Here is a 14,239-nt window from a genome sequence, read left to right as displayed (position 1 = left end):
AAGGTGTCAACAGATTGTCGGGAATAAAAAGATCACACCTAAATTAAATTAGGATGGGTAAATGACAGGAACCCTTCATCTGGTGCAAGAACTCCGAACTGTGGCCCAGCGTGAACTTTGCCATCAATTATTTTTTGAGATGTGAATAACCCAGTTCTTTAAGGATTGGCCTCTGTGAATGGAGTAAGGGAAGGAGCGGGTGGTGGAACCTCATTTAACCCTCTGGCTTCGCCTTTGCCTTTTCCTTCTTGGGAGACAATAGATGTAAATTTACAGTACTAGTATTGCATAGCTCAGGCTTGGCGAGGGACAGGGTGTCTGAGTTTGATGCAAAGATAACAACTTCCTCTTCTCCTCGATCGAATTTTGATCACTATAGAGGGAAATGCCATGGCTTGTTTGAGACTTTACCACCATCACCCCCTTCCCCCCCTTCCCAGTCACTTTGGTATTATAGTTCGTTTATTTATCTTTAACTTCTCTTCACTCCTCCCAGAATCTAAATCTAAAAAACCTCCGTCTCTTTCTCCTCTCCCCAGCCTCTAGCCGGGAAGATTCCTCTTAAATCCAAACACGGGCAACAGTTCAGGATAAGATGGAAAAATCGTGGCCAGGGAAACAGGATTCTTCGGGGAGAACCAAGTTGTTCAAAGGCTACCCAGGACCGTGAACAATGAACGTGAACTACTATAGACTTGCAGTGGCACAAATGTGTCAGCCCGAGACAGGAGCATCAGCTTAACTACGAGCTGAATTCGGAGTCCGCGGGCTGCACACTTCCAGAAGGGGTGAGAATGGAGCAGTGAAACACTCATCCTAGATCCCCCGCTTTTTGGAGAAAGGACAACCCCCCCACCAATCGCAACCCAAGCTTTAAAAACCAGCCAATGGGATGATACACAAGTTAACTGGTCTCAGCCAATCACTACCTTCTCTGTACCACCAATCCCTACAGCCAGCCCTCTAAAACCTTCCCTAGCCCCCCCCAACCCTTCCTACCCCCAGCCCCCACCCAACCCTGGTAGGAGTTCGAACTCCCTCCCCTGCACCCCAAAGACCGCTGGAACTGGCCCCGAGAGCGTCCCACTCTCCCTCCTCCGTGTCTGTCTGGATTAGAAATGTACCCCGAGGTAGAACTACATTGGATTGCAGGAGCAGCTGGGTCTGGCCTCCTGCAAGATTGTCAAGCACCTGGTCTGCCGGCTCAGGGTGGGGGAGTGGGGAGGAGGGGAGGAAAGGCGGCAGTGAGGGAGAGGGAACATTGAAAGTGGTTTGGAGGATGGGGAGGAGATGAGCGAGGGTTAGTCGAAGCCGCTGGATCTCGCTGCTGCTGCAGACTTCTCCGAATAGATCAAGTCCTCACCGTCTCCCTTCACCATCAGAGAGACCATCAGAAAGAAGGAGAAAAAGGAAAGGAGGAAGAAAGGAAGGAAGGAGCGAGAGAAGAAAGAAAATAAAGACACTTTCCATGTACTTAAAATTGCAAAACATAAACTGGACAGCTCCAAAACCTGAGCTTAGGGTGCAGGAACTATGGTGAGGGACTACCTTTTCCTCCTGCTGTTTCTGAGAATTAAATATCTTCTAATGATGCTGATATATAATTTAGGACTAGGAGGAACAGTAGCCAAGAACTTTTTGATCAAAGGAAAAAGTTAATGCGATACAACTGTAAAGAGGAGCTCTAAAGTGTTTACATTTTAAAAATTGAATTGCAGGGCTATTTATCAGGAAAGGGTTTCAGCTCCTTTTTATGGAGGGGTAGAGGAGATCGAAATTGTCATTGAATGGATAGGGGGAAGATTCTAGAATTACAGTATCACAATCAATGTGCCCAGATGAACTTACTGTATAATCATTTACTCCGTATCATAAATGTAGAAGGGACTTTACAGGTCTACTCCAACCACTTCCTTTCATAGATGAAAAAAATGAGGATAAGAGAGGTTGAATGTTTTGTCCAAGGTCACACAGATGGCAGAACTGGGATTTAATCTAGATCCTCCAGATTCTAAATCCAATACTCACGATTGAAGCAGTTTATTAATATTGTTAGTATTTATTATATTATATAATTATATATTTATATAATATAATTATATGTTATATAGTAATATATTACATTTTTATACATAGCTAATATAGTATTAATTATTTATTATTATTAAGAATAATGCATTTATAAAGTACTGTTCTCACAAAAATTCAGTAAAGTTATTGTGAATTTTATCATGCCCATTTTATGGATGCAAAAACTGAATCTCAGAATGGTCCATTGCAATGTCCATACCCAAGTAACTAAAGTCAAAAAATATGCATATATAAATGCATGAATCCCAGTTCTTCACAGTCTTTATCACACCATGATAACACAGAACATGAAGAAAAAATTCTAAGAATTAGTTGTATTAATTAGCATTGTGCTCACGTTTGCATTAATTGATATCCAAATCCCATTGTAGCAGGAAAAGCACTGATCCTAAAATAAAGGACTTAGTTTGTAATTATTAAGGTTCTGTTTTGTGATCAAACAATTGGGTGACCTTGAGCAAGTAGCTTAATCTATCATGAATTTCCTGTTCCTAATCTATTAAATGTAGAAGTTAAACTAGATGATAATGATAACAGCTATATTTTCAAGTTGGCAAAGCTTTGATACATCTATTATCTCATTTGATCCTCACAACTAATATGTGAGGTAGGTATTATTATAGCCACCATTTCACTGCTATAGAAACTGAGACAAGTTAAGTGACTTGCCAGAGTCACACAGCTCATAAATGTCAAAATCAGAATTTGAATTTAGGTCCTTCTGACTTGAAATCCAACACTCTGTCTACTTCATCACCTAGATACCTCAGTGATCTCTGAAGTTCCTTTACTTTGGGGGGAGGAGGGGAAGTAATGACAATGAAAGAAGACTAAAGGAAATTGTATCCATCTGAAAGTCCTCAAAGGAAGACTAAAGTCACTTTGACCTAATAAACCTAACAATAATAAAGTAGTTTTCTTTAATATGTACATGTGGATAGAAAAAGTACATTGTACAACCAAACTATTAAAATGCACTCCATTTTACTTGCATAATTCTACTTAAACTCATTTCTCTATGGACTTCTCTGCTTAGACTTATTTAAAAAAAAAAAGCTATATCAGGGACTTAGGGGACTTGTTCCCTTTAACTGGAGAGGGGTGAGTCCATTTTAAACTGCATTCCTTCAGAGAAACTATTCCTAGATTATTAATTTGCAAGCTTTGCTCACACAAAATCACAGTTTTTGAAATTAGTAATGTAATTCGGGAGGTAACAGGGAGATGAGAGAACATCTTTGTATTTAGGATGTCTTCCGTAGGTTGAAATCACAGGATCATTCAATTGTCTACTTGGCTTGGTTTTTAACCACTTTACATGGAAAGGGGAAAACGTCTAATTCAAAAAGCTAAGTATTCTTCTTTAAAAGTGGGTTTGGTTCAAAGTACTAAACATTACAGATCTAATGTTCCAATGATAAATACCCTTCTGAAATTTTTTTTTAAACTAGACAGCAAGCACATTTTTATTCTTTGAGCTTTCATTTAAAATACAAAAATGTTTGCAGGCACGTTGTATTGGCTCTGCGTGTTGTGAATCCCAAGAACAGAGTATTTTATCTCAAGGCGGGGCATTGTGACCCTTCCTGCAGAAAATAAGCCATTGATTTAGAGATTCCACACTGGGCCTGCTGCTGTGATAGATGAGAAAGGACCCTTGCACCACCAGTCAATATCTACCAACAACAGGATCACAATCGGTATTCAGGAAAAACAGTTCTTTCAGGACAAGAGCATCAGGCTAACTATCATGGAGCACCAATGGTTATATCTCAGTGTAAAAGGTAACATTGAGTTTCCTGAAGAGCACATAAGATTGAGGCTTATTCATTCAAAAAGTAAAATACAAATAAAAGATTTCTCCAGATCCTACAAAAGTCAGGAAAAGATCTCTTGCCCTACCCATCAACTGAGTTGAATTGATTCCTTTCTCCCTTCCCTGTGGGTGATATAAATGGTCTAATGTGAACTTTCGGAAGTAAATATGTAGGGTTTGTTTACTGGATTATTTTTGTTCTTACAAATCCTATCAATGAGTAATACTGAACTCCAACCCCAATTTCACTCAACAAAATAATTTCTTTTAGTAACTCCTTTCATAATGGCAAATGTGTGATTAATGATTTTCATTGCCTCTATCTTAGAAATACCTATTTTAGCTATTAACTAGGATTTATCCTCCATCTGACAGAAAAAGTAATGTCCAAATAATACTCGATAAGAAATATCTTCCTTGGGATAATTTATTCCTACAGATTGTCTCCTTTTTCTTTCAGTAAGTAGGAGAAAAATAATTACTCAGAATGGTTTAAATCGTTTTTTGTGAAAATGCTCCATTCTTGCCTCTTATCTGAAAACACTTGTGGCATGCGCAGGTGTCTTGAGCCTTGTTTTTCAGAAAATTGATTTATTTCTCAGCTACAGTACTGAGAAGAGTGGACATATTTTTGACAACTATTTGTTTCATTAAGTTCAAGAATTCTGAGATTCATTTCATTCCTAATTTTCTATGAAATTTTGTTTTCAATTTTTAAAAAGATTCTTTAAGATAGACATCCTTTATGTTAAGTGAAAACATAGCCAAACAGTAGTTTGTCAGTAACTTTATTAAAAAAAAAAAAAAAACAAAGAAACGCACGACAAACTGGCACCAAGACCAAAATGCTGTATGCACTTTACATCATTCATTATAAAACAAACATACATCACATATGTATTCTACCAAATAACATTTTCATTAAATTTATATATTTCGTGCTTTAGTCATGCTTTTGATATTTATTTTACAGTTGTTACTCAAATATCATTTTGTTATAAATAATTACAACTTGGTCAAATTATATATCTGTTTTGTAGATATATTCAGTGCTGCAATGTTTATTTTTAGACAGGAGTGACCACACAGGAAGTAGAAATAAAGTGTTTCGATGCCTGGTCTGCAGAATTGTGACTATAGTTTATTTCTGGAGAATGAAATGCTAATGTAAAATACACAGAATATCAGTTGTTTCAAAAGGCACAATTTTCTCAACACAAAAGTACTTTTTTTCCCCAGACAAAAATATGTGACAGTTAAAATATTGGTGGCAACGTGGCCTTACAATATTGGGTTTAATTCGACTCTAGACTCTTGACAGGTGAATGCTTTGGCCGACCAGGTGGGATGCCTTACCAAAGAGCAAAAGAGTGCAGGCAACGTGCCCCCTCTTCTTTATCCCAGCGGACCGGGATTGGCTCTATTTTATGTCAGCTGAGCCCCACCTAACCTTTTGCCTTAGCACTTTGCGGAGAGCCAGAGAAACCCTTACGCTGTTCCAAATCCTATGCAGGAAATTCAAGAAGGATTCTCCTCCTAGACCACATCTCTCTTCTACTGTGTGGATTCTCCTTTCCATCCAGGACGGGCCCCACACCCTCCCTTCCCTTGTTTCCTTTCTCCGAGCTTCCCTTTTGGAGAGGAGGTTACGAATCTCGGTCCCTACTGCCCCCAGTTTCCTGATCGCTCTGATCGTCTGTGAAACAGACGTCCACGTCGCTGTCGTTGTCGCTCTTGGGGTCCCTAGTCTCTGGTGGGTAGCCCTGGGCACAGCCCTGCTCTTCACTCGCCTTGGCATGCATGCTCTGGCCGGGGTGGCGGGACTTGACGTGTCGCTCCAAGTCCCTGCGCCTGACCAGCACCTTGCCGCAGAATTCGCAGCGGTACGGGGTGTTACCTTCTGCGTGCAACCTGATGTGCTTGTTGAGGTTGCTAGGATCGCCGAAGGGCCGCAAGCACACTTTGCACTTGAGCGGCTTGTAGCCGGTGTGAGTCCGCATATGGATCTTGAGCCCGTATTTACGGGAGTACAACTTGCCGCAGTACAGACATAGGTGACCTGTCTTTGGCTTCCCACCGACCCCGGGACCTCCACCCCCTCCACTGCCTCCACCGCCTCCCCCGCCTCCTCCTGGGACCCCGATGGGCTGCAGTGCCCCATCCAGGCGGCCGCGGCTTTTCTCCGCAGCAATCTCTGACAGCTGCTGAGTGTGCATGGCGATCTCTCGGTCGATGCTGGCCAGAGAGCCCAGCTCGCTGGGATTCAGAGCCGCAGCAGCAGCAGCAGCTGCTGCCGCCGCAGCCGCAGCCGCCGCGGGTCCGCTGAAGTAAGACATGGACTCCGGGTACTTGAGCAGGCTGCCGAAGTGCAGCTTGAGAGGGTAGTAGGCGGCAGCGGCGGCCGTAGGGGAGCCGTACAACAGCTCCCCGTTGTACACCGTGAAAGCCGGCATGACGGCTGGGAGGTGGCTGCATTCTCCAGGGTAGGACTTGAGGCCCCCAGACTCAAAAGGAGGGAGCGAAAAGCGCTCCAGATGCAAGCCCGTGGACTGGGGTACCTGGGCATAGCGGCCGCTGGGAAGGCCGCCCGTCGGCAGGGCCCGCTCCACGTGCTTGAAGGCCGAAGCCTCCTCCAGGTGCCCGGAGAAGAGCGGGAAGCCCCGAAGCGCCCCGGCGCAGGGCAGCACGGGAGGAGGGGGTGGCGGAGGCGGGGGAGGAGGGGGGACAGGGGGGCCGTCTCCTGCGTGCAGGCACTTGGCGTGGTGGTGGCTGTGGTGATGATGGTGGTGGTGGTGACCTCCGCTGCCGCTCGCCACCAGGGATTCGTGCCCAGGACGGCCGCCGAGCTTGACCCCGCCCAAGAGCTTGCCAAAACCCAGACCGCCTCCTGCCTTTCCAGCACCTGCCCCGCCGTCCTCTCGGTAGGAATCGCCGCCGTGGGCCGCCACCGCAGCAGCAGCAGCAGCCTTGGCGAGGCCCGTGGGCTTGAAAGCAGAACGAGCCCCGGGATAGAAAGCCAGACCTCCCGACCCAGACGGGGAACCGCCTACCATGCCAAGAAAGGGGCCATGCCCCCTGCCTGGGCCCACACTCATGTCCAGGGCGCGTTCCTGCTCCTCGCGGCCGAACACATTTGCCTTCTTGGCCGAAGCCCCTAGCTTGCCAGAGGGCGGCGGCGAGGTGGACGACGACACCTCGCGCTTGATCCCCTCGCGTGCCCCACAGGCCTGGTGGGGAGGTGGCGGCCCTTGCGAGTGGTTTCGCGGAGGGGCCGCGGGGGCAGCCACAGAGAGCTCAGAAGCTGCGGGTTTGGGGGAGAGACGGAAGCCGTCTAGGGCTGGGGCAGCCGCTGGACGAGCCACGTGCTCGTGGGGCAAAAAGGGGCGACCCCCGCCGCCACTGAGCACGCAGTGGAAATGCAAGTGAGCCTTGAGGCTATTGGGGTACCGAAAAGTCCTCCAGCAATACCAACAGATGTAGCGCTCCTCCCCTACGAGAGAAAAACAGGGTAGCAGGTGAAGAGACTGAGGGACTCGAGGAGTGTGATACACTTTTCTTTACTCATTTAGGGAGGATGCTTAGATGGATCGCTCTGCCTTTAAATTACCGTTGTCTATGCGCCTGCCTATCTGAAAGTTTCTTGTATCCCTAGGAGAAATAAAGACCCGAGGAAACCTTAAATAATGTTTAAATCTCATCTGAACTCAAGTACCCTACTATAGCCCCGGGGCTGTCGACCTGGCTCGGTCCTGCTCCCACCTCCTGGGAATCGATGAAGGGAACTGAGGTAGACTGGACTGATCTGAGTAAGGTTGAGTATGGACTAGGGCAGTGCTGAGCTGATCCGGCTTGTGTGGGGAAAGACCAGAACAGCTGTTCCCTTAAATCATGTGTCGAGGCTTGTGGTGTGCCCTGGCCCATCTGTTGACGTTTACAGAATAGGTGGCGTATGTCAAGGAGTTTGGATAAACTGAACAAAGGCCAATCTAATGGTCGTGAGCTCCTCATTACCAGGCGAGACAATATCCTGTATGTATGGGCCATATGTAATCATTCCTTTTCATAGGACAATGTCTTTTGTGTTCACCACCCACCCATCCCTCTCCCTCCCAGCCTTAAACACTTTGCCTGAGGTTTTCCTGGAGCGTGACAAACCAAAAGGACCACGTAGGGACTGATTCGCTATTCTTCAAAATTGTTCCTGAGTTGTTTTTTCTCCTTTGCCCCCTTTTAATTGGATAGAAAAAAGATCTCAAACTAGACAGTCCAAAGATTTCATTGTCTTACTATCTTAAGTCGAAGTAACTATCTCAAATACTTTAACGTTAAGAAGGAATCCATAAAGGCTTGGGAGGAAAGCTTTCTATATTATTCTAAAGAAAAATATGGTTAATCCTACCAAAGTATGCGGATAGTTTACAAGTGAATTAATTCCTTAATCAATATTATTGAAAATTTAATAGTATATTTGAGCCACAGCACAAGTAATAAATTGAAAAATCCAATACAGTATAGTCTTCATGACACCTCCAGTTTTTTTTTAAATAAAATATCAAGTATTCAGGGATTGTTTCCCCTAAAGAAACAATCTTTTTGTTTCTGTGTTAGGCAGGGAAAATTATCTTTTGAATAGGCTCACTCCATTAATAATTCTAATAACTTATAAGGATGAGGTGGATGAGCCTACTGAGGAAGTTAGTTGACAAAGATATGATCACAACTCTTATCAGTCTTAAACCACAAAAATGCTATCATCCCTATATTTTCATAAAAAATCCAAGTTTTCCTCAGTATATATACATATTCAGTTAGGCATTCAGAATGTCACCCTCAAAGCACACACTACTCCCAAAAATGTTTAAAGATACCATCTTCCCAGGAATGAAAATATCCTTTTTGTCATAGGTATCACTGATTGAAACAGGTGGTCATGAACATCCTAGATGAAAGTCAAAAGGCAGGGTCAGGAGTTATTCCATCTGGATAGAAGAATTGAACTTTTTGTTCTAGAGCAGCTCTATACACGTGTGTGTGGGCAGGTATATCAGGAAAAAAAATGACCTGGGCTCTGTTAATGTAATGTTTTTATTTTAAATTGCCCTGACACCCCCCTAGAACTTTTTCTAAGTGAGGATTTTTTTTAAAGTCTTTGCTAAATAATTCAGCAACAGTAAGGCCCAAACTTAGCATTGTTTTAATGGTAGAGGGCCAAAATTATCCTATCTCACTGTTGTTTTGAATCCTGCCAAAATTAACAAATACATAGAAATGATAGGTGCCCCTTCTGTAACCTGCTCAGCCTTGAGTCAATGTTCTATTTTCAATTTTGAACATGGAAAATAACCTGTGTTTAATGCTGAACTAGACTCCTCTACAGTTATCCCCAATGCCTAGAATAGTTTTCTAAGATCCTACCCATGAGCAAAATATAATAAATGTACTTAACGTGTGATTTTTGTCTTGTTTTCTTTCTGGGTGCCTCATGCTGTAAAGGTTTCTCTGAAACATCTGGAAGCTGGGGAAAAGTTGTTATTCAGAATAATATAAGAATGGATAGCTAAGGTTTTCAGTTCCTCAAAAAGACTAATGAGAATTGTGACTGCTATTTTTCCCTTATTAGCAGATGCTCATTTAATCAGTGAAAAGAAATCGAAAACATTAAGACCATTATTCCAAAATTTGTTCCCGTGACCATTAGTTATCGCTGAAGAGTGGTCTCAGGTTTTTAGATTCATGTGTCAGAAGGACAGTTTGTGCATATACATTTGAATGTACTTTTTTCTTTTACTGAAAGTTGATAATAAGATTTAGCTTAATGTGGTGCATAAAGCAAAAGTTCTTAGAGTAATTTTATCTAGACATTTGCATGCATACATACACAGAAAGCAAAAAACAAAACAAATTAAGTGAAACGAACTTGTACAATATTAAGCAAATTTAGGAAAGAGCATTCAATGCACTTCATTCTGCTGCCTCATTTTCAAGACATAGTCCCAAAATTGTATTAAATTCTTCAAATCCTCAATATGTAGTTTCAGAAATGAGGTGATTGAACTGATAGACTAAAATGAAGTATAGCTGTGTATTCTGATTCAATAAAATCCCTTCTTTTACTTTTTGATGTTGTTTTTTATGTTTCTGATATTGATTTCAAATGGCCTGAAGCAACTGAAATATAAAGAAAATCGATGGAAGTGGTGTATTGATGGTGGGGCCTAGTAACTTAAATAAGTCCTACTCAGCTCCACTCCTCGGCTCCTCCTTCCGGGGAAAGTATTCTTCACTTTTCTTCTAGTGAAGTGAAAACGGTTTCATCTTTAGTTACTGCATCCTGATTTGCATAAATAGGCTGTTGGTTTTGGAAAGGATCGAATAAATCTAAGTAGAAACTGGGAAAAGTCCCAAATTCAATTTAAATGGGGAGGGGGAGGAATGAATAAATACAATTTAAGTGTGGGGGAACCTGAAGGAGCAGCCAACTGGCAGAGTGGGAAGTACCGTAATGTTCCTAAAATGGAGTAGAGCAAAATTACCCATCTCTCTACTTAGGGAGTATATTTCCATCAACTAGAAGAGTCTCTATTTTTATGTCATACTTTATTGTATGACATTCTTTAATGTCATACAATTCTTTAATGTCCAGTTATTGTGTTATATTTTCTTTATCTGTGGGTAGAAGAAAGGGTCAAGAAAAGATCAAGAATAATTTTTTCAAAAAATTGAATCCTTAATATTATTAATTAAAAATTGCAATCAGAGCACCGGATTTGAAAATCGCATGAGATAAACCTAAGCCAACCTCCTCGCTTTTACAGGTGAAGAAACTGAGGCCTGGAAAGGCACAGTGGCTTCCACCGAATCTCACACCTAAGTTTGGCAAAGGCGGAGTTTCAGAACCCAGATCTCCGAACTTCTTATGTGAATTTGTGCAAGTGGTGCACTGGGGACAGTAATTTCTAGATGACAGCTAAGCTTGTCGTCCTTTACCGTCGGTGGAAGCTAATAACATTTGCAGACAGCGACTTTAAAACTGCTTATGTTCCGAAAAATTGCTAAAAACCTGTAATATTTTCTCCCTCAACCTTAATGGAGGTGCATGAGTCATAAATGGACGATTATAACCCCATCCCAGAGTTGCTATCTTCCGCCCCTGCCTCCGCTCCCCTCCCCCCCCCCCCAAGTAGTTAGTACCTTTCTCATCATGCGTAGGAGTAGCAGTGGTGGGTATGTCAAACCATTGAGCCAAAGAGTTCGAATACCACACAGTCAGCTCTTCACCTGGCTGGACATCTCGTAGTGCTCTATAGAAGATCTGTTAGGGAAGAGATTTTAAACAGCGTCATTTGATCTACAATTTATGAAAAACACAATTAAGATGTAAAGTAGCTGCGCTTTCAAATAAAGTTTTCGGAGTGAGAGGATTGGAGAGATTTTGTTTCAGGAGAGAAAAGAGGTGAACTCAAATACCTGTCCTCCTGGTAAATCCGCAATAGCTTCCAGAGTCTGCTCCTGAGTGTTCCTCGCCGCTCGAATTAACCCTATCCACTCCAGAGGGGATCCTCCAGATTCATCCACTAACTCTCCTCTCACCATTCGCACCTGCCAACAACACGCAATAGTCATTTCGCTTCACTCTAAGACTCAAGCCAAAGATGATGGAGGATCTTGCTTACATCCCACCTGCATTCCAAAAAATGAATTTCTTAATCATTCAACATCTAGGGTTTTTGTTGTTGTTGCGTTTTGGGGCGGGGGGGGGGGGTGAGGAGAAGTCATGGAAGAGTAGCAGGGAGAGGAGAATTCTTAGAACACCTCCAACAGTGGGAAATATAGATGTTCGTTTCAACAGTTCGGTTAACTTTCTGCAGCAAGCAAAGGTCCTGTATTCTCTCTGGAGAGTATGAGTTGCTTTTTTTGCACCCATTCCCACCTCCTCGCACCCCAGTTTTGTTTAATGTTGAGTTTTGGACTACACTGGAAAAAAGCATTGTCTGGGCCAAAGCTCTTTCCAATCTTAGATTTCTCCTGTGGGAGAATGATGCTTCCTACAGACCCCTAACTCTCTCACATCATAATCTGCCTCACTCTCACAGAGAAAAAGAAGTATCAGATCATTTAAGAACCGTGCAATAAAAGTCATCCGAACAAAGCGACCTAAAGAGAGAAACCAATAGCTCCAGATGAGAACTGAATTTGAGAGGCCTGGTAGAACGTTTAAAGGTAATTAAAAGGCATTTTCAAAGGAAAGGCATGGTGTGAATTCAGCTCTCCCTTTACCTCGAGAGTAGGGAGCGTATATTTGAGACAGAAACCGAAGAAGTACAATTGAGGGCATGAAATTACGGCAATTCCTGAAGAAGAGGCACATTTAAATTGTTTCCCTCTCTTCCCAATTTTAATCTCTTTCAATTCTATCAATTTTCCTTTGGACACCCAAGTGAGAAACTTTCTAAACCTTCCTCCTCTAGGGTGAGTTCATCCGTCCTTTTAGGTGCTCTTCAGCGTTGAACTCTCTTTGGTCAGGTGTGCCTGCGGAAAGTTTGAAGTGTTCTCCCAGACGCTTACGACTTTTCCTATTCCTCCAACCTCTTGTGCCTGGGTGGGCTTGTCATCTATAGCGCTCCATCACTAGGATATTAATCAGTTACCCTGGCCTCTGGACTGAGCTCCAGAACTGACGCTTTCTCTAGAGCTGGGACTTCGATGGGAACCAATGACCCAACCCAAGACAGTTCACTGCTCACTTAAGCAGCATCTAGGACAAGACTTTGATGGACGGTGTCATTTTGACCCTTGCAATGGTACTGGCGCTCTCTCGCTCTCGCTCTCTCCTCCCCCACCCCCATTCATTACCGTCTTACCCAATCCCGAATTTTTTTATGGTTGCCTAATGAGCTGGGGAAACGCGATGGTACCTGAAATAATAATATAACTTTTTAAATCTCAAAATAGGAATTGTCTTTCACAGTGACTACAGGCCAATACATCCCTCAGCTCCAAAAGTTATAATGTACTTACTCCCTCTCACTTCATTGCCCTCCTAGAGTCAGGGAGGAGTAAAAGGTGACAGGAGTATTGTTTGCGGCTGAGATCAGTGCCCACACTCTCTCCGGGACTTCCTCTCCCTCCCCTCCATCAGGGAACAGGGAGATTCGTTTACCTAGCCAGATGCCATCACCACCACCCCAAACCACAAGCCTGAGTGACCCACAAGCTTCAGCACCAAAACAATCTGAAAAGGGAAGTTTGAGACCTGGGCTCGGAGAACACTCTATCTCTAAAAGAGTCAACTAGAATTCCAACTTTCTGTTTCTGCTCAGCGTTATCCCACCCCCACACCCACCCCTCCTACCCCACCAGCCCAACCCTCCACTCCGGCTTTCCTTTAATTATAGACTGAACTGAGAATAGGACTACTCCTAAAAGGCAGAGCAGACAGGGAAAGAACAAACCCCCTTCCTCTCTCTAGCTTTCCTCCCTTCCTCATCCCCGCCCTGGGATGGGAAAGCTGTGTGCAACTGGGAAAGGAGAAGGTTGTCGGAGCAGAGGCAGAAGAAGGGGGCAGAGGACAGAAAATACCTTTTTCTTGGGTCCTGGTTCCCTGCGGTCTGACAAGTATTTGCCCAGTTTGAAGATACCGGGCACAGGACCCAAGCGCAAACCGGCTGGGATGCAGCTCTCTGCGCTCACGCTGATGGCGGCAGCCCTGTTTGTGTGCATCGCTGCCTCTGGGTACAGGCAATCAGGAGCCCAAACTACTTAACAGGGTTGGAGTGACAGAGACAAGCCAGGGAGAAGGATGAACCTAGGCGTATCTCCGCCCGCAGAGTGACGCGGCTTGTGGATGCACGCCGGCTTTTCAATTGGACCAGGAGGGCTCCCCTTTTGGCACGCTGAGGCTCTAGGGCGCAGAGTTTGGTGAGAGAGTTGAGCTCTTAGAGCAGCTGCAGAGTTCCATCCAAGAGGGTCACATGGAGTCGTTCCCTCACCCCCCTGCATAATCAAGTCCTCTGAATGGCTAGCAAACAATGGTCCAGGCGACCTTCCCATTCCTAAAAATCCAATTTGTCAAGGGCAAAGAAAAGGCGCTGGTGAATCAAAGGTCTGGCGGGACCATTAATCCTCAGCATGGGGTATTGTTCCCGAGACAGTTACGATATTTTAAGTGACAAATCCACTGTATAATTTCTCCATAAATTTTACTTCCTTTTATTGTTCTCCGACAAACCAGTTTTGGAAAATAAGTGACTACTTTAAGTCTACTTGGCTGATTCTTTTGAGGCTGAGTATACTTCAAAGATTTTTAATTCTCTTCCCTTGGCTTTATTGTAA

General features: G+C 43.7%; 1 protein-coding gene across 1 annotated transcript; it reads right to left on the bottom strand.

Annotated features, from left to right (window-relative positions):
• Window positions 1-5,553: 5,553 nt before the first annotated feature.
• Window positions 5,554-13,627, bottom strand: PRDM13 (PR/SET domain 13). Its single transcript, XM_072638445.1, has 4 exons — window positions 13,487-13,627; window positions 11,375-11,506; window positions 11,099-11,219; window positions 5,554-7,397 (listed from the first exon to the last, which is right to left on the bottom strand). The coding sequence occupies exons 1-4, from the start codon at window positions 13,625-13,627 to the stop codon at window positions 5,554-5,556; spliced, it is 2,238 nt and encodes a 745-aa protein (XP_072494546.1).
• Window positions 13,628-14,239: the final 612 nt, after the last annotated feature.

Source organism: Notamacropus eugenii, chromosome 2, assembly GCF_028372415.1.
Source record: "Notamacropus eugenii isolate mMacEug1 chromosome 2, mMacEug1.pri_v2, whole genome shotgun sequence".
NCBI classification, from domain to species: domain Eukaryota; kingdom Metazoa; phylum Chordata; class Mammalia; order Diprotodontia; family Macropodidae; genus Notamacropus; species Notamacropus eugenii.
Note: the sequence above shows the minus strand (reverse complement) of the source record. Positions and strands in the feature narration are given on the sequence as shown.